We start from the raw sequence: 19,788 nt of genomic DNA, 5'->3' as shown, positions 1-19,788 counted from the left end.
CCTATATCCAGGGACATGCACCATACACAGCTCTCCCTATGGAATAAAACACTTCCTCATCCCTGGGACCCCCGGGCCTCCCATCCGCCACACAGGGGCTCACTACCGCTCCACGCGCCCACCCTTTCCCGCGCCGCCAGACGCAGACTAGGAACGGACACACTCGCATCGCTACGGCGCATGCGTCTGGGCTCCGCGCCTGCGCACTGACCGGGGAAGGAGGTGCTGGGTGTTGTGTGCGCATGTGCAGAAGGCGGCCGTGGGAGCCGGCGCGCGGACTCCGTGGGTGTGGGTGGCTGGGGTGAGCTGCCGGCCGGAGCGGAACGGAACGGAACCGAACCGAACCGAACCGGGTGGTTGGGCCGGCGGCAGTCTGTTTCCGGCCCTTGGGCGGTGAGGGGGAGAGAAGGGAATGAGGTAATGAGGTGAAGGTGCAGACCCGCTCCTGCTGTGTTCCGGTTGGGGATCGGTGTGGGGCCGAGGGGCGCGGGGTCCCGGCCGCCTTCCGCCCGGCCTGCCGGGGTCCAAGCTGCCCCCTGGGCCGAGGCCCGCCCGCAGCCTCACAGACGCGGGGCTGCAGGAGACCTCAGTCCCTCAGCGTCGTCGTTCCCCCTCAGCTAGGGACGGCGGTGTTGTTGCGGGGCGAGGGTGCTCGTAGGGCCTGAGGGGAAGCAGAATGGTGCGAGTCTCTTCAGTTCTGTCAACTCTTTGTGCTAAAGTATAGAAAAACCTGCCAAGTGTATGTATTTTATGACCAATGAACTGAGAGAAGTCCTCCTAAATCATCAAATGCGGCCATGAAATCTAACTTGTGTTTTTGGTATCCTTACCTGGACTCAGCTGGAAACTGAGGGTTTTTTTGTTCCTCCTGATCTGGCTGGAGTCACATGTACAACCTGTCCCGGTCACAAACATCCTGAATTCAGCCTTTGGCTGCTGCTAGTCCTTGTGTCAGCATTGCCATTTAATCTAAAATATTGTTTCGTGGACATGTTGCTCTAAACATCTTTTCGCTTGTGAAATCTAGGGTGGGATCCCGTTGAACATTAAGTCAGCAGAGATGTAGGTTTTCATCCAGTGGCTTAAATGTGTTTAATATAAGTTGACACATGCTGGGGTTATTTGAGAAGCAAACAGGACTGGCAGATACTATGTGATCAACAGGCGATTTGTGCTTTTCTGGAGTGCAGTTGAGCAGCGGAGTGGAGAAGCTGAAGTAACTTATGGCTTTAGATACATTTAGGACAGTTGGTCAAGCCCTGTTCTCATGTAGTCAGTAGAGCAAAAAGCTGTCCTTTTTCTTAAATCCATGCAAACTTCAGCCTTTTATCTTTTCCTCCTTGTTTGTCCTCTGTTTTGGAGGCTACTGTCCATTTTTTTTTTTTCCTTTTCATCCTTGATATTTGTTCCTAGCTCATTTTTAGAGAGCAACCTTAATCAAGCTATTCAATTTTTTTGTAATTTCATTCCATTTTGAATAGATAACTGAATAGATAGAGTGGACAGGTGGGCAGACCTGTTCAAAGCTGATCTTGCTGATCTGATAAAAGGCCAAGGCTTTTTGTATGGTTGTCTGTATGGGAAGTAATTTGTCTGATACATATGATTATGCATTTGGTTTTTTGATAGCTGATTTCTCATACTTTGTGATTTACTTGTTTATTTTTCAGGTTGCTTCAGACTTACAGTTTCTTGATATGGTGTAATATGATTACTTACAAATATGCGTAATTTGAAGTATTGAATTTCATTACACTGGCGTGACTTCTGTTATTGGGGTTATCCTTTTTTCCTTATTAATTCCACCTGTTTTTCTATTGATGATTCTACAATCCAAATTTTTACTTTAGAAAACACTGAAGGCAAAGTATAAAAATAAAAAAAATCTTTCCTTGAATGTATTTATGGAAATACTTAATAGAGATTGGTCCCAAAACGAACTCTATTAAGTCTTTCTGTAAATAGATTTGTATTTATGAACCTCCTTGTAGCCCAATAGCTCCCCTGTCAGTGCAACTCAATATTGCTTCTCAGTGCAACTCAGTATTGCTTTTTTGCTTCACAACAGTTTCTTTTTCATTACCCATGTTATTTCTGATCTGCTAACCTACTCTTTTCTCATGTGGTATTGTACTTATGCCCAGCATATTATATTTGGCTGTAAATACTTATATTTAAATGTATTTGGAGTATTTATTATCTTTGTTTTGATAACTTACAGATATTTCTATCTGTGAATGAGAGATCTTTATTGTGCTACCTAAATTTCCAGACTTTCTTTTTGGGTGTCGAGTTATGTTATATTTGACAAAGTCAGAATCCAGCTTGTGAGGTTACTTCAGTTCTCTCTCTGCATGTTGTCCTTGTCACTACAGCCAAATGTACCACCTTTCCTGCAGTTTTAGAAGCCACAGACAAAGTAGTATGTTAGACTGAGGTGTTTTCCATGTCCTGTCACTAAAATCCAGCCTCCCCAGTGTTTGGACAATCAAGATACTCAGTCTTCCTTGACTAGTCCTTGTCTCAAAGGTAGGCTGTAATTAATATTACAGCTTTATCTAACTGGTTTGGGCTCTTACTATTTTTAAGGAGTATTTGCAGTCTTGACTATCAGCTGGATTTTCTTCATATGCCTCTGCTACTTTTAAGCTGGGGTAGGCGTTGCTGTTAACATCTGAAGAGCTATTGTTTTGTTATCCTCACCTTTCCTTATGCCCTACCTCTTCTGTGTTACTTGTAAATCCTAGCTTATTGGCTGCCCACGGAGGTGATGATCTGTGACTAATCTACTTTCCTCATTTTATTCCCTTGCTACTTTTAAATGTATATAAAATCAGAACTAAATATGTATTTCTCCAGTTAACTAAACTGTGAGAATTCTGTGTTATATTGATTTGCTCATACATTGTATGCCTTTCCCTTTTTATTTGATTTTTTGGATTCTGTCTGATGTGAAAATGTCTGTATAATGCCTTACATAGTGAAGTTCAATTTTGATGAAGTCTCTTAAGTCTATTATAATTATACCATTATCCTGAGCTAGAATGGCTGTTTAGATTTTATGTCAATTCCTGTTCATTTTCCTCCTTTATGTATGTGACAGCAAATGATAAGTAAAACGTTTTGTTTTCCAGATCACTGTATTTCTTGTCTCTGCACCTCAGATGGGACATTCATGTTTAGGTGACTAACTACAGGAACATCAAAATGCCTAATCTTGAACATTCAGCGTACCCAGCAGCTGCACTGCTTCAACTGGAAAGTTTGGTGCCTTGTCGAGAATCCCAAGTGTCCACGTTGCTGTCAATATTTGGAGAGGTAGTGCTTTTTATATTGTATGTTTGAATAGAAAAATATAAAACATCATACAACATTAGTGTTTGACAGATAGGTTCTACTAAGTTTGAAGGTTGAAAGCTGTTTTGCAGCTGGAAGGGCCCAAACAAACTTAGAGCTATTTGTGCCTTGCTGTCTCTGAAGCCTGTTCCCTCTTTGCCGCGTAGTACCAGGAAGGGAGTCTCTCTTCTTCCCTGGTCTAAAGTTCTAGGGTATTTTTTTTTTAGTGGCCGTGTAGAAATTCTGTTTGGTTTTGACCTGTTAATCTAATATCTGCGTGCCTGAATTCTAAGTACATGAAATTGGTCTGATTCTTAGTAGTTCTGTTGCTGGCCATAAGATTTGGAAATCACTGGCTTGTTAGTTGATTCTGTTACTGCTTGGCAAAGCTCTGGTAAAAATAATGGAGATTTTTATCTGCAAAGTTAAAAGCAGTTGATACATACATTTATATTCAGTTAAAAAAATTGAAATTAGTATCTCCTTCTGGTTCTGCCTTTATAGATAACAATACATCAAATTACAGCATTTAAGTTTTATGTATTTATTACAAGCATGGTGGCAACAAGTCTTCTTAAAAAAAAATAGATACTTAAATTCTTGTTAAATATGCATGTTAGAGTATCCGCACAGCTTGCACAAGAGTGCCTTCCTCTTGAATTAGTTGAAAGTCATTGTTTTTCATAAAAAGTATTTGTCAAATTTATTTTGTATTCATTTAAGTCAGTGTACAAGATTCTTAGAAATGGGAAAAACACAAAAATAAATACCTGTTCAAATGCAATAAAAACAAGTTAATTATTTCCCTTGCATCTTAATAAAAAATTCCCATGAAATATGCATCACCAGTACCATTAAATAAATAGAGGTATTATGTCAAATATTGCCTTGTGAGAGAAGAGTGAGCTCCTCTACCATCTCCTCCACCAAAGCATTTGATTTTTTTCCGTTTGATGCTAACGGAGAGAAAAACAGTTTGTAGTGTTTGCAGAAGTCAGGAAGATGTAAGCTTGCAATTTGTGCTTGCCAAGATTTTGTTTCAGTTAAATAATTTGATTTAATAGCCCACTGCTTTTCTGTCTTGGTGTGTGTTTTTGTTGTTTGGTTGGTTGGTTTGTTTTTCTAATGAAAAATATATCCTCGTGTTATAGCAGTTACACTGGTAGCTTTATGTGATACTTGATTCTTGGAACTTATCCTCCCAGCATTTCAGTGAAGATAAAACGTAAAATTTGATCACATTGATTGTGTAATAATTGAAGTATTTTATCTTTAATGCTTCAGTTTAAAAGGTAACTTTTGTTTTGGAGGGAAACTTCATTGATAAATCTTTTATCTGTTGAATGAAAAAGTAGGAGAATTGAAACAGCAACAACTTTTTTTTTCCTCTAGCGTCAGCAGTTTAGTTTTCCGTCCATCTTTATCTACGGACACACATCTAGTGGAAAGACCTATGTGATGCAAAATCTTTTAAGCACCTTACAGGTAAGAATGCTCACAATGGATATTGAATTAAGAATTTATTGGTAACAGATGGTACCTCGAACTGGCTTCCACTTGTTCAAAATGGTTTGGTTCCTCAGCCATTTCTGCTTTCTTGATTCGTCTCCTCCACTTACTGTGTGATGAACGCATCACTCTTCTCAGTAGTGCACTTAGGATAAAATGAAGTCATACATACTGAGATATAATACAAATCATAATAACTTTTCTAAGAAAGTTTAAAAAGAAAAATAAAGAATCCAAATTTTGTTCAGCTCTCTAAAAAGGACTTAACCTGAAATAGCTCCAGTAACAAGTAAGTACTCTTATGATGATTCCAATTCAACCTGAGTCACTTCTACCGTACCTTTTTCGAATCGTCTAGTGATTCTCCTTTAAACTAATTTTACTTGTATATGAAAAGAGCGAGAGTATATGAATAACAGTGAGAAGAGTTTGCAGTAGAATTTTTGTTTTATTTGTTTTGTGTTAACAAACTCACTTTATATTCAGTTGGATGTGTATGATCTATTTAAATGTCAGCCTAACAGCTTAAACTTAGTAAAGTTGTTAAAAGCATTCAAAGCAAATGTACAAGCTTTGCTGAGGGGAAAAAAAAAACCTAAAGTGAGTCTGAAATGGTGAAAATCACTGAGCGAATAGAAGGCAACTGCCATTCTTTCCGATACCGATAGCTGTTTTTGCAGACTCTGGGAGAATGTTGTATTTGTTGCAGCAAATTTGGTTGGTTTCAATCAGCCTTCTTGTAGAAGCAGGAAAATCCGTCATTCACTTTGAAAAAGAAACAATGCAAGAGTTCTAAAATGTTGGAGCAATGCTGCATAGGAACAATTGATTTAATTCCTGAACGATAAACAATTGTTCTTTTGCTTAATGAATCAGCTCTAAATGGGAAAAAGTGCCTTGATAGCCCTTTTTAGTATTATATTTTCAGAACCTGTTTGAAAATACAAATTTTTTTGCACTTTAATTTATTCTGGATCCTCCACATGTGATTCACAATTTCTAATGTAATAAAATTCTTCAGGTGTGTTTGTGTTTACTAAGCTTGGCATTGCCAGGTCTTTTGCTTGTGGGATGGATCTTATTCTCCCATGCCAGTACTGTTGCTGTTTCCTCCTGTATGAGGAGTATTTTCAGAAATCTTAGGACTGCATGCTCTTTTTGAGCTTCACCATCTAACATAAACTTCCTTTGGATTCCTGCTCTTAGAAAACAGTGTAGGAATAAGTAAGAAGTAGGTTAAGGAGGACTGATAAGTCAGATGATGTTAGAACACGTGAAGTGGAAACTACTCAGAATTCATTGTACAGTTTTGAATTTGGAGCCTTACATTCCTAGGAACATGGGACCACAAACTGTCTACCCCTGGAAAAAAGGGGTAGGAAAAAAGCTACTTTAATGCTGTCCACTGGGAGATGAGTTATATCCTTGATGATTAATACTGGAGTTGCTATATGTTACTAACCTGAAGTAGGAACTTTGTCAGGAATGGACTTATTGCAATTGCAATGACTGCAGACAGAGAAACCTACTCTTTAAACATCATGTGAGAACCTGAACTACGTAGAAGTAGTGAATCATTGCGGCTGAATGCATGTTTCTTAGAAAAATAATTGTCTTGAAGAACGATGTAGAGAGGTACGGCCTTAAGTCCATTGCAGTCCCTCTCTGGTCAGTGCTGGAAGAAGACTTTTAAGTACTAGGTTGTTGGCACTTTTGTGGCCCTTCTTTTTCTGCTAGCAAATGTGTATATTCATGCTAGTTTTATTCGTTCTATTTTTTCCCAAAACAGGTTTTTGAAGCCCTCCTAAGTTGAAGGATGTCGTAACAGAAGTTTCCATCTAAACCTGTTAGTGCCTATGTTTGTGTCAGTCATGTACTTAAGGGATTTAAATCCAACGACAGTGCCTGCTTCCCACCTAAACCGTAAATTTCCACTTGTGTGTTCTCATAGCTCTGATACTTCAGGCATAACCAGAGTGCACTTATATCTGCAGACCTGGGTTTTATGCAAAACGCAGTGATCTTGTCCCTTTTATTAAAAATTCTGCAGAGAGAGAAAGGTGCAAGACAGTGGTCATGATCCTCTTTCATGCTGTAGCCTTTTGTGCAATGCTCCTAACGCTGTGCTACCATCTTACAGCATACCCAAAGATGTGGCCAGACCCTGCAAAGGAATGGGATTTAAGCAGCAACTCTTTCTACAGAACTTCCTGTTGCCAAGTATAGGTGTCTCCTATATAACATGGTGTTGTGAATCACATCTGAGGCACCCAGTTCTCCTTCTGCTATGGAGGTGCAGCACTTTCAGTAGGTGCTTTTGGAGATGTAGCCCCTTTCTTTTAAGTGTTCAAAATCATAAGCAAGCTTTTATTACATGCTGTTTGTGTGGATTGCCAGCATATACCCACATCCCACATCTGCTGAATCATATGCCATATATTTTATTTTGAGTAGAAAGACTGGAATTAAATACTTAGATTTTTTTTTTTTATTATACACACACATTCCTGTATCAGAAGTTTAATTTTGCAAGTAATGCATATGTATTCCAATGACTAATATTTTCCAGAGGTTTTAATGTTCAGTGTAAGAAAGAGCATATGCCTTACCAGAGACTATGGAGCTGTGCAAATAATCTGTTTCTTAAAAACCGAGTTGCTAGGAAATTACATTTTTGCCTTATGTTTGTATACTGGTACTGTTTTGTAGTCTATAGTGTCTTCTATTTATGGACAAATGGCCTTAACTTTTCAATGTTACTAAATTGGTACTTACAAGTACATTTTATGGCAATCCATAAAATGTATCTCATATTGTCCTTCTTACGCATGCTCTTTGCTCTGAAAAGATCTGGTTTTCTAAAAATGTTCTGCACAAGCAGGCTGATTACATGGCTGATACAGAAGCTTACACTTTATCATTTGTATGCAGTGAATGCCAAGAACATTCAGAGTAGTTTTGGAGAGTGTGCTCTGAGAAGTTCATGTTATCTAGACACTGTAATTTGTAATGGATTATTTTACAATACTGTAATGTGTTATGATTGTCTAACTTTTGTTTGAACTAAATGCTATCTGGCTTTCTTTTTATGTATTGCTCACAATTTTTAAACATACTTAGAAAATAGACTGTGTTTCAGTTTTTAAACATAATTAGAAGATACACTGTGTGTTTTGTATGAGGATTCATCAGATCTATCTTCACTTTGTACCTAGTCAAAATATTATATATCACATAAGTAATCATTCTCTTTTGGCAAGGTTTTTTGGTTTATGCTCTACATTCTGTTGGCAAGGTGTGGTTTTTTCATTGTCTCATCTGGAAGAGAAAACTGATTCTGCAGTATTTACACTGAAAAAGCCAAATGAAGTTGTATCTTTTTTTTTTATCCTCTACAGCTTCCTCATGTGTTTGTGAACTGTGTGGAATACTTTACTTCACGACTTCTTTTAGAAGAAATTCTCATCCAGTTGCAGAGCTGTTCTTCTGAGCCAGAACAGACTTCTCATGTGCGTTGTGATACTTTCAATGACTTCGTACGTCTGTTTAAACAAGCTGTTGTGAGTCAAGAGCTTCAAGATCAAACATTATACATTGTAAGTAATTTCATTTTAGTGTTCAGTTTCATTTCACTTAAGAGGGTGTGAGTAATTGTTATCAATAATTTGTATATGAAATATGTGCATTATAGAGCAGTTTTCACAAAATTTCTGTGTGGATCTAATTTAGAATCTGTTGATGCTGGTTAGATTCTTTCAGTTGGTTTACTAGCTGTAGATGAGGTTTGTTATTTTTCCTGGGCTGGTTTAGAACTTTTTATACACAAAACCTAATAATGAACATAAATTGTATTGCATAGTTAAATTAAGTATGTTATAACACTACAAAATCTTTAAATAAAGAGACCTTGTATTTGTTTTATAATTAGTAAGTGATGCTTATCTGTTTCCTTGTGAAGATAGTTTACAAATGAGAAAGCAAAGGTGGCAAGCAGGGCAAAAGCCAATTATGGAGCATGCAAATGATAAGAATTGGTTAGCTAGAATAGGTTCAAATTGTATTAAGGAACTAAAATGCCTAATTTCCTCTGTAAAAGTGTTGTTGAGTTTGTATGTCTTCAACTACGCTTGTGACCCTAAGATAAGAACTAATTTGAAAATTGAGGTGGAAAAAGACAGCAATGAAAAATTTGATGATATACTCAAGTGGAATAGACAGACAGACCACAGGAAAAATAAACAGAATTTAGATCACAAGAATAATTGAATCAATGTAGTACAAGAATGCCAGGGTTTGTTTTGTTGGTTTTTTTTTTTCTGTGATTATTACATAAAGGAGTCAAAATTTGTGGACATCTGTAACAGCATTTATCATACCAAGAGATGGATATAGAAACAAATTTCAGGCATACAAGAGGTCTGAAGAAAGTACGTAGACTCCTCAGAACTACATTTTTTTTTCCAGCTCTCACTTGATTGAATAAAATCTGTTATCTTTTCTTAAAAATACAAACACTATGGTATTAGTGATGTGTAACTATATATATGCACTATGGCTCTACAGAACACATGGACTGAAATTTCAGCCCAGCAGTAGGAATTATGGGTTTGTTGAAAGAGGTGAAATTATCATTTAAGAAAATGTGGAAGTGGTTCAAGACTGAAAGCTTAATGACCCTGGTTAATCGCTCTGCATGTTTCTTGCAGCAATCAACAGGAATACTGCTTTGGTTTTTTGCACTCAAGAAGTTCATAATTACACTGAACATTCTTCATTCTGTTTCAGAGGTTGTAGTTAAATAAGTTTTATTTCCATTTAAAAATACTTAACTACTGAGTTAAATAACTTCATATTATATTTAGCGGAAACAGTACTATCTCACTGTTTCCTACAGCTCATGAAGTTAATAAATTTGACATGCTTCTTAAAAATTGAATGAAGAAAAAATGCACCAGTACTTACAATAGATAATAAGTTATACATAGATAACTCATTTTAATTGACTGTCACAAAAGTGCTATTGGCATCCTTCAACAATTCCATAAGAACAGAATTTAGCACTAAAATAACCTTTAGGGAATTTCACAGAATATATAGTAAAATTTTACTTTCAGATTAATATTTGAATTAAAAAGCTGTTCTACATCAGTAAAGAATGCTTCATGTATTATATGAAAATTTGTATCACTCAGAAAATTAGAAAGTTCATGAACAATGGTTATAGAAAGCAAACCATTAAATACTTGGAAAGGTTCAATTGTATCATGTAAATAGTTGCTGAAACAGAAGAATTAAGTATTAAATTAGTATTTGAGTTCCGTTCTGCATGGGAACAGACAGGAGTGGGAGAAATCAATTTATGTGTATTAACCTGTGTCATCTGGATTTATTGTAGAGTGGTTTAAATTGAGACTGATGGAAAACCAGCATGCTGGTAACATAAACTGGCAATGCTAATTTATTCTGTTTCATTTTGGTAGTAAATAATGTAATATTTCAGCCCAATTAACTCATAGCAAATTAAGATAAATGTTTTCTTTCAAGCAAAGGCTTCTAAATGTTTCTCTTAACCTAAACATGGGTGCTGAATGCTTGTGATTACTTGTGAAAAATTAATTTATTCATTTTAACTACCTGAAAAACTGGAACAGATGTAACTTATAGTCATTCATACATTTACAATATTTAGCACTTTACAGGAAGAACAAGCTGCTGCTTTTAATGTAAGTCAGCAGATAGATCTAAAATGGATAGTTTTTTTTAAAAAAGCTACAGGATCATGTCTATATTAAAACTAAAGAGTAAGGCATGGATTTATAGGCCTGGGGGTAGGCTGTTTCTGTGAACCACTTGACATGGTCCACAAGCCAGGGTCACACTATATTTTCTCTGCTGTAAGTAGAAACTCTGGTTTGCTTTACACTTAACTAAAAAGTAAGATTTGGTTAGGTGAAGATCTTAAAGCTTGGTGTTTGGTAGTCGCATGCTGGGTCCAGTAAGAAGTACTTTATTAGTAAAAATATATAGCCATTATTTGGTCGGTAACGTAAAGTAGTCTTCATCCCATGACTCAAATGCAGATGTCAATATAAAATCATATGTTGTATTGTAGTTTTAGATAAATTCCCAAGAAGTTTGAGCTATTATTGCAGAGATGCGGCTCTTTCAGGTTTTTTCCTTCTACGGAGTGATTTTGAAAGACTGTTTTCATAAAATATTTCTTGGTTGTCTGCATAAAATTCTTTTTCTTACTGTGGACAACAGAAATGATAGATGCCTTAATATTTTGGTGTGAGGAGGAAATGTAAAAGGACAGAAAAATATAATTTTCTAGGGACCTATAGTTTCTCTTTCAACAGCAGTAATTCAAAAGAAGTAATGAAGTCAGAATTTAGATTTATATTGCGAGTTGTAAATAAAACACAAAAGAAATGTGTTTCTATTCTCTTTTTTTCACTCCTGTCAAGATTTTAAGTGTACTGGGAATACACATTCTTTTTGCCAAAGGATAGCCATGCATGTTTTCATGCTCCTATTTTTTTTATCTAGGCACCAAGTAGATAAAGTGTTTCCTGTTTAAGCTATATATATGTTCCATATTTGATAGTGCTCTGCCAGGTTTACATACAATACAATAAATCCTGTAAATTTCTAGGGTGCAAACTATGGCAAGAAAAGTTTCTCTCGAAATTCAGTTGTGTGAATTGCAGATGATAGCTAACTTTTTGAAAATATGTTTTTATTTGTTTCTGAAAAATAATTTAATAGTGGGAAAAGATAGCTCTCCTACAGTAAGCATTTTGATATAGTGCTACAGCACTACACGTAATTTTTAAATATAAGAAGAATTTTGGACAAAAAATGATATTTCAGTGGTGGTTAATGATATCATGGCTTTATCAGTGATATTCTTGACAGGTATACTTACGTTTTAATTCTAACTGCCATAACGCATAAGACTGTTGCTTGCCTGAGGACTGTATCTTTTTATAGATGGCAGAGCTGCTTGGGCTTCTTGGAAGCGCACCTGAAGCACTAATCTCTTTGATGCTGCTTGTTTAAGAGGTCTTGATACTTAGGTGGTTTCTGTTGTCTAAGAGCCATTGGTGAAATGAGTTTCCAGCAGCTAAGAATTAATTTTCAGTACACCTGAGAATGGAAGTTGACATTGTCTATATATATAAAAAATAAGATTATTGTTTTGTTAAAAGGTACTGGATAGAGCAGAGCAGCTGAGGGAAATGGAAGCAAACATCCTGCCAGCATTTCTTAGGCTTCAAGAGTTGGTAAGTATCTGAAAAAAATTTCAACATATGTTTCCTGCGTATTGAAAGTTAACTGAACTGGTATCTGTCCATCTAGGCTCACAGATCAAAATAAGTGATTCTTTAGATGAGAAAAGTTGCAAAATTAATCCCTCCCCCAAAATAATCAACTGGCAGTGGTCAAAACTAGAAACAAAACCAGAGTTTAAACATTAGCAGGTTCTTCTTAAACACTTTTTTTTAAAAAAAATTCTATTTAATAATATCTTGTTTTACAATATCTGATCTGTTGGAGATTCTTTTGAGGCTGGTGTCAGGTACATATATTTCTAGAAAAGACAGCTTTTTGTTCTTAAGAATATGCAATTTTTCTACTCTTCATTTAAAGTTTTTTAATAATTGCAGAAAAAACATCTCAGGCAGACTGTAATCTATAAGGAGAAGCTTCAATATAGCTTCTATTAGCTTGGTATAAATAAAACCCCTTTTAGAGTTTGTCAGATGTTTTGTGTGGGAATCCAAAGTCTGCTTCTGAGTCAGCTGCTGATTCAAGAGACCCCAACCACATGGAGTGAATTCAGCATCAGAAGTGTGAATTTGCAACTCGGGAAACATGCCCCATCCCTGGAAGTGTTTAAGACCAGGTTGGATGAGACTTTGGGCAACGTGGTCTAGTGGAGGGTGTCCCTGCCCGCAAGCAGGGGGGGTGGAACTAGATGATCTTTAAGGTCCCTTCCAACCCAAACCATTCTATGATTCTATGATTCTATGATTCTATGATTCTATGATTCTATGATTCTATGATTCTATGATTTGTTTTCCTCAAGATTCTCCCATGTGAAACTTCAGTATTGCGTGGTGGCTGGCCTGAGGATGGTCAGCAGACCACCAGCTATGTAATTCTGACTGGTGCTGCACAGCTCAGCAGCTAAAATGTGCTTTTTGGTGGCAGAGAATTTTCACACCCTACTTGAATTGCATCACAGTATATTTCTGATTGGAGTAGACCACTGTATCTTTTCCTCTCTCACTTCTGAAGTAGCAAAGCTTATGCCTTGAAATAAGGAAAAACAGTGCATTCTCTGAAAAGAAAGTGGAGACAAAGGTGGTGGTATTTTGAAACGTCTGAATATCTAAATAGCTGAAATTATTCTTGTTATCTCAAGACTTTTGCGTGGTACTGTTTTGGTGACATTGATTTCTCTTATTTAGTGCGTGAAGACTGATTCACACCTGTGTTCTTAATACTGGCAGCTGGTGCATTTTCTGGCTCTTGTCTGTTCTGCCCATGTTCTGGATTTTGCTGCCCTTGAAGCAGAAGCAACCTGTCTGACAGAGAGAAAGGAGGAAAACTTAGGCCTCTGATTGCTGTTCAGGGACTGAAAAAAACATATGTTAAGACTTAAATTTGCTAGAGAAACACCCTCAAATTAAAAAGTAATCTTGAAATAAGTTTGTCAGCTTTCCTGAATGCTGATATTCCACTTGCTTAAGTCTGGATTTTGAACTGAGGCTTTGTAAAACTGTTGTGCAGCTGATGTCGCAGAGGAATGTTGTAGGAGCAAATCTACTGCATCACTTCCTTTCCTGGAGTGAAAGGAGACAAGAAACTTCATTAGTGGTGAAAGATTTCATGGGACCAGGGGATTGTTGGTGAAAAATGGTCATGTGGGATGCTTGATTTCTGTGAGGATTATAGTGAGAAGTACTTCAGTTTTTCATATTGGAAGGTCTGTCAGGAACTGGACTGAAAATACCTTAGTACTTTTCTCAGCTAAAATACTAGGAAATCTGGGAGAGGAACACAATTGAAAGAAATCTACTGAAAGATGCTCTCTTGCTAAAAGAAAAAAAAGGTCCCATAAAAATAGAGAAAGAAGAAACAGTAAAGAATGTGGGCGAGTGCCACTTTGGCAAGAAGTGGGAAGAGTAAATAAAAGAAGATTCTTCCTGAATTTCAGGGAAGGGGAATAACATTTAAACTTCAGCTCATATTAAACATTGTCAATTCAATCAGGTTACTTCCTTTTATTTTCTTGGGGTGCCTCAATTGTTTTGAAATGCCTTTCTTGAAGGACCATACTTAAAAGCATATTTTGTTGTGCAGAATTTTTAGTATGATTGCAAAAACCTTGCAAGAAGGAAGAATGAATCATCACCTTCACAGATAGTTGGCTTTGTATGAAAAAGCTGATATATAGAATGGTCATCAAAATAAGGAATAATTTTTTAATATGAAGTGTTTTGTTATATATTGACCAAAACATCAAACTCAAGGCAAGTGTATTGCCAATAAAAACTTGGTTTAAAAAAAAAAAGTTACTATATACAGCCTTTGCTGGTAACTAGTAAAACAGTGGTACACAGTTAATACTATGTTTTTGTTTTGGGATGTTTTTTGTTTGTTTTTAAGACTCCCTTACCTTTAAAATAAAGTACTAGATAGCTCGGTTTCAGAAAGCACTGAGGTTTCTTTCACTTTTTAACTCTTCTTGTTTGTTCTGAAAGTCTGGGTTTAATTACTGAAGTAAAATGTTGTTTTATTTTTGGGAGTAAGGGATGGAATCTACTTGGTATTGTCTAGTATCAGAGCTCTATCACCCTACAAAGCTTACATGTCAGTGAAATGGCAAGGGAGGCAGAGAAATCTCATGTAATTATGAAAATCTACAAATGTATGAGCTTCTCAATTAGGCCAGCTGAAGCTTTATTACTATGCTAGTAATTTGTATTAAACTGTAAATTTAATGATTTTTGTGGAACAGAAAAGTCACAATAATAATTTTTCTCCTTGATACTATAACATGCAGTGTTATTTTTTTTTTCTTTCTCTGCTTATCTGTCTCCTTTTTGTTGTTTTTTTTCCTTCTTTTCTTCCCCGCGTAGACTGACAGAAATGTGACAGTTGTCCTGCTCAGTGAAATAGTATGGGAACTGTTCCGTCCAAATACTGGATGCTTTGAGCCATTCACCTTGTATTTTCCTGATTACAGCATAGGTAAACTAATTCTTTAATCTGCTTTTCAGGGATTGAATAATATTTTGTTAAACAACATTCAAGTGTTTTTTCCATGTTTATCAATATTCCTTTTACAGAATCCTGAATATGAAATAGCTACTGGAATGTAAAAGTCTGTATTCACACAACCTTTTTTGTTGTCTTTTTCTACTTGCCAAAACATCTCAGAGTAACATTTTGGTTCCATTATATTTGCTGATTATATTTTAATCAGTGGATTAAAAGTGGCAGATTTGGGGTTTCTTAGTGATTATTATAGTTTCGTTTTGCACTTAACTTGTAAAATGTGGTCAGTTTATTAAAGTTTATTAAGTTAGGTTTAAATAAGCAACACTTTTTTTTTTTTTAAAACAGGACACCTGCAGAAGATCTTGTCTCAGAATCATCCCCCAGAATATTCTGCAGATTTCTATGCCGCATATATCAATATTCTGCTTGGTGTCTTCTACATGGTCTGTAGGGACCTGAAGGAACTTCAGCATTTGGTGAGATGACCTCCTTTAGAGTTGATGTTTTGTTTTGAGCTGGTTTTTGCCAGATAAGCTCTGAAAGTCTAGATTTATTGTTGAATATGGACAAAGAGAAAACCATAGAATCATAGAATAGTTTGGGTTGGAAGGGACCTTTAAATATCATCTTGTTCCACCCTCCCTGCCATGGGCAGGGACACCCTCCACTAGAGCAGGTGGCCTGAAGCCCCATCCAGCCTGGCCTTGGAACACTTCCTGGGAGGGGGCATCCACAGCTTCTCTGGGCCACCTGTTCCAGTGTTTCACTGCCCTCATTGTAAAAAATGTTTTCCTTATATCTAGTCTAAATCTACCCTCTTAAGAATATGTTAGGTCAAAATGCAGTTTTCCTAAAAATCCATAACAAAGATTGCAGTTGTTTTGGTGGCAATCAAATGGGTTTCCATTGCTATGTAGTTTTCTGGTCAGAGGCCACAAAAGCTGCACTAATGAGATGCCAGGCTGCATGTGGTTCACTCAGCCTAGAACTTCTGTTGGAGTTTTTGAGCTCAAGCCGTTCCTTGATGTCAGAGAGTGACTGAGAAGACTAGGCTACCTATTTTCACCTCTTGGGATAAGGAGATAAATGTGGTGAAACCTTTTATGCGTACTGATAAGTATAATAGAAGCAATTGTTACAACTGTAGCAGTTTGAGGGACAACTCCATTACAGACTTGGTTAATAATTTTTTTTTTTGTTGGCTGTTCAGTCAGAGGAAGTAATAGTTACGATTTTACTCTTTCAAGCAATGGTAGTCGTCACTATGCTTCTTTTCTCTTCAAGTTTTTTTTAGGTGTGGTTTTGTGGCTTTACTCTTATTGCTGCCTTCTTGCTCCTGTGAACTTCTGTAATCCCTAAATAGCCTTATGTTGTATTCATTTCCTTGGCTGTGCAGTGGAATGTCAAACAGCTGCTTTCAACATTTGAAGGAGTAACTTCAATTACTTGCTCTCAGCATGTCCAGCCTCAAGTTCATTTGTTTCCCATGTTTATTAAATGTAACTTGCCACCTAACATTCTTTATACTTCAGCTTTACGGGAAATAAAATTTAAAATTTAACTTAAAATTTGAAACATTTTCCTGTATCATTTAGGAGTATATAATTTTCACTTGATTTACCTCCTACAGAGGATTTTAAGGTAACCAAACTGCTACAAGTCAGATCTGTTGCACAGTTTTGCAGAAACATAGCATATTAATTTGACTCAAAGGCCTAGAGAAGTGAGGATTGACATAAATGTTTTCATTGTCTTCCTTTTGGAATTAAGAATAAAATGGGTAAGTCAAAGTTCCTGCAATATAGTCATGCCTGAGGGAACAAAAACACATTGAAGATATTTTGAAAAAGGAGTTTTAACCATATATCAGTTGAAGAATGTAATAGCAAACAAGCTAACAGAAGAATAATAAAAATTACTTGATGGTGACCTTTGCATAAGAAAAGCTGAATAGCAATATCAATTATTAGCTCATCAGATTATTATTTAACTATACTGTGTACAAGGAAATTTTACAAGTTTGAAGTGGTCAGTGGTTATGGCCAATGAACAAATCAGTGCTCGTGAGATGATCTGAATGTCCTGTCTGCATTTCCATCAGGAAAATGTACTCAGATTAATTTATCTGTTAACGATGCAGGTTTTATGTTTAAATGAGATTGCTGAAATCTGATGGAGACACAAATAGAAACTAGGGTCACAGTTCTTCTAGACAGGTACTGGAGTTGCTCTGCTTACCAGAATAATCTCATGAGCTTTAGATGCACTGTTTGTGTATGTGGGAAATACCACCAGTATGAAACGATTTATGTAATGGAACCCTAAATTCTTCTTGTGCTTGACAAGTCTTTTCTGTAGAAGGTAATGACAGACATGCAACTGTCTGTAGGCTTCTGAACAACTCCACAGTGTCTAATATAGACTCTAAATGTGTATGTTATTATGCATGATTATTAATAATACATTCCGGAATTGTATTAGATTTATATGTGGAAGTTATTGCATTGAGTTCTGTATAGTAGCACAGAGATTTAATAAAGTGCAGTAGGAAAAAAGGAGAATGAAATGTGAGGATTGTTGTTTTACAAAATTCTGTGTGATATTGATTTAACCATTTTAGAAAAAAAATCTAGATTACAACCTTGTCAAAAATGTTACCTTAGGCAAAAGGAGTTTGTTTGAATAGGGAATGTGTTAGCAGGGTTTGTTTAAAAATTATTATTTTTTAATTTAATTTTTTAAAAAATAATTTCTGCTTGTGTGTGTATATATGGTGTACTTTTGAACATGCTGAACTGCTCCCGGAATGGAAAGTTTTATCTGAAAATGAAGGGAGTAAAAAAAGTTGATGAAGACATTTTTATTGCATTTATAATGTTTAATTACTATGTTATTTAAAAAAAAAAGCAACCTCTGAGTACAGTAAACACATTTTACTGAGATCATAACCACGTAACCTGTGATAGATTACTTCTATTTGTATTTTAGTCTACAGAAATGTGATGTTTTACAGTATAATGTTTGGAAGCAAGCAGCATAATTATTGACTGAAAAATAATTCATTGGCTTTGCAAAGTAATGAATTACACTGCTTGTTATATTCTGTAGCTAGATCAAATATATTGTATCTTTTTAATATGTTGTACTTTTTACTTTCTGTAGGCAGTGCTTAATTTTTCTAAATACTGTGAACCTGTGGTCAGAGGAGAAGGTAAGTTTCTGTCTTTAATTTGAGCAGGTGTATGAGAGTGCAGGTGCCCTCCTGTGGGTTTTGTGGAGGACTTTGCTTTGATTCTCGTTATGTTGTGACTATTCCTCTGGTCACAGCAGCATTGCTTATTCCAGTTGCACCCAGGAGGCAGCGCTTGTAGCGGCAGTAGATGACATTTGTTGGTGGTGTTCTATGGAAATAAGATGGAAATGCTGTGAAAACTTGCTCCCTCCCTATAAATCTTTCTCCTCACTCAACCGCCAGGACTTCCTCAAAGCAACAACATAAGTCATTTCTCTGTCAAGGCTCAGAGGAGAAAATGAGAGCAGAGGTTCTGCCAAACTGTCCCAGAGTATCTCAGAACAACCACAGAGGAACGGCCTTGTGCGGTAGCATGTGCTTGCAAATGAATGATGATGGTGGATCATCCTAATATAGCATTTCAGACAGGGTGTTAGACTTACTATGTCATGCCTGTGACTGTTCAAGTGTCAGAGATAGAGTTCTAGTGTTCTGTGAGTTAAATGTTTAATGGAGTTGATTCTGTTTTGGTGCAGCAAATGAACGTGACACTCGCAAACTCTGGAAAAATATTGAACCTCATTTGAAGAAGGCAATGCAGACTGTTTATCTCCGGGAAATATCCAGGTAATTTGGGGAGCAAGGGCTTGTTTGTTTCGTTGATGTTGCTGTTGTTAACAAGCTTCCTCTCTAAATATTTATTCCCTCAATTATGTTTCATGGCTAGTGTTTCTTTTTTGCTAGGTAGAATCTTTTTTTCTCTTCAGCGTGCATTTCTTTCTTGCCATATAATGTTAGAAATAAGGTATCTCAGGAGGAAATTTTTACACAAAATGGTATTTGTAGCATATAAAACATTTAATAAGTAAAGCAGTGGCAGCAAGTTGTATTCTTTTCTTTTTTTTCACTGATGATCATGTCGATAGATCCATTTTGTGTCACGTGTGGAACTGCCAAGCATGGGAATCCATCACTGGAATATACAGGCACAGTTGAAAACACACTTGTATAGTTGACGGTACCAAAGATGCATGCAAAGAAGCCTCAAAATTCTTAGGAGACGTTACAGATTTTGAACATCTGTATTCCTTAGCTTTGTTTACTAGAAGTTAGGTTTGTATGTTTGCTGTGCTTTCTAACACCTTGTTTTCTTGTCCAAGGGCAAAATTTTCCTTATATGGAATTATAATTTTTGACAGCATTAAAAACTGATGTCCTGCTAATGGGCTGAGTTTCTCTTGATATGGTTTTAGATTCCTTGTTTATTTCTTAATTTGCCAGACTGCTAGAAAAAAGATGGTGGTGTTCATTTTTTAATGGTAGCAATTGGCTTCAATGTTTTCTCCATCATTAGTATTGGTGATTCTGATGTTATGCCATGTAAAGAGGGAGAATTCAGTAGCATTTGTTTCTTTATC

At 36.4% G+C, this 19,788-nt stretch overlaps 1 protein-coding gene across 3 annotated transcripts in view; it reads left to right on the top strand.

Annotated features, from left to right (window-relative positions):
• The first annotated feature begins 259 nt into the window (after nt 1-259).
• The window catches only part of ORC5 (origin recognition complex subunit 5), a 75,277-nt gene continuing 55,748 nt past the window's right edge, over nt 260-19,788 (top strand). The window contains exons 1-10 of one of the 3 annotated variants that reach the window (XM_054811870.1): nt 273-417; nt 2,376-2,529; nt 3,135-3,318; nt 4,729-4,821; nt 8,244-8,441; nt 12,057-12,131; nt 14,997-15,108; nt 15,484-15,614; nt 18,301-18,349; nt 18,907-18,997. In XM_054811870.1, the coding sequence (XP_054667845.1) occupies nt 3,208-3,318; nt 4,729-4,821; nt 8,244-8,441; nt 12,057-12,131; nt 14,997-15,108; nt 15,484-15,614; nt 18,301-18,349; nt 18,907-18,997 (860 nt within the window). In that variant the 5' untranslated portion in view covers nt 273-417; nt 2,376-2,529; nt 3,135-3,207. Of the gene's footprint in view, nt 418-2,375; nt 2,530-3,134; nt 3,319-4,728; nt 4,822-8,243; nt 8,442-12,056; nt 12,132-14,996; nt 15,109-15,483; nt 15,615-18,300; nt 18,350-18,906; nt 18,998-19,788 lie in introns of those variants that run through there. The other 2 variants (XM_054811868.1, XM_054811875.1) reach the window with 2 other exon arrangements.

The sequence above is a fragment of the Grus americana genome, chromosome 1 (genome assembly GCF_028858705.1).
Source record: "Grus americana isolate bGruAme1 chromosome 1, bGruAme1.mat, whole genome shotgun sequence".
NCBI classification, from domain to species: domain Eukaryota; kingdom Metazoa; phylum Chordata; class Aves; order Gruiformes; family Gruidae; genus Grus; species Grus americana.
The sequence above is the reverse complement of the archived record's forward strand: the minus strand, read 5'-3'. Positions and strand labels throughout refer to the sequence as shown.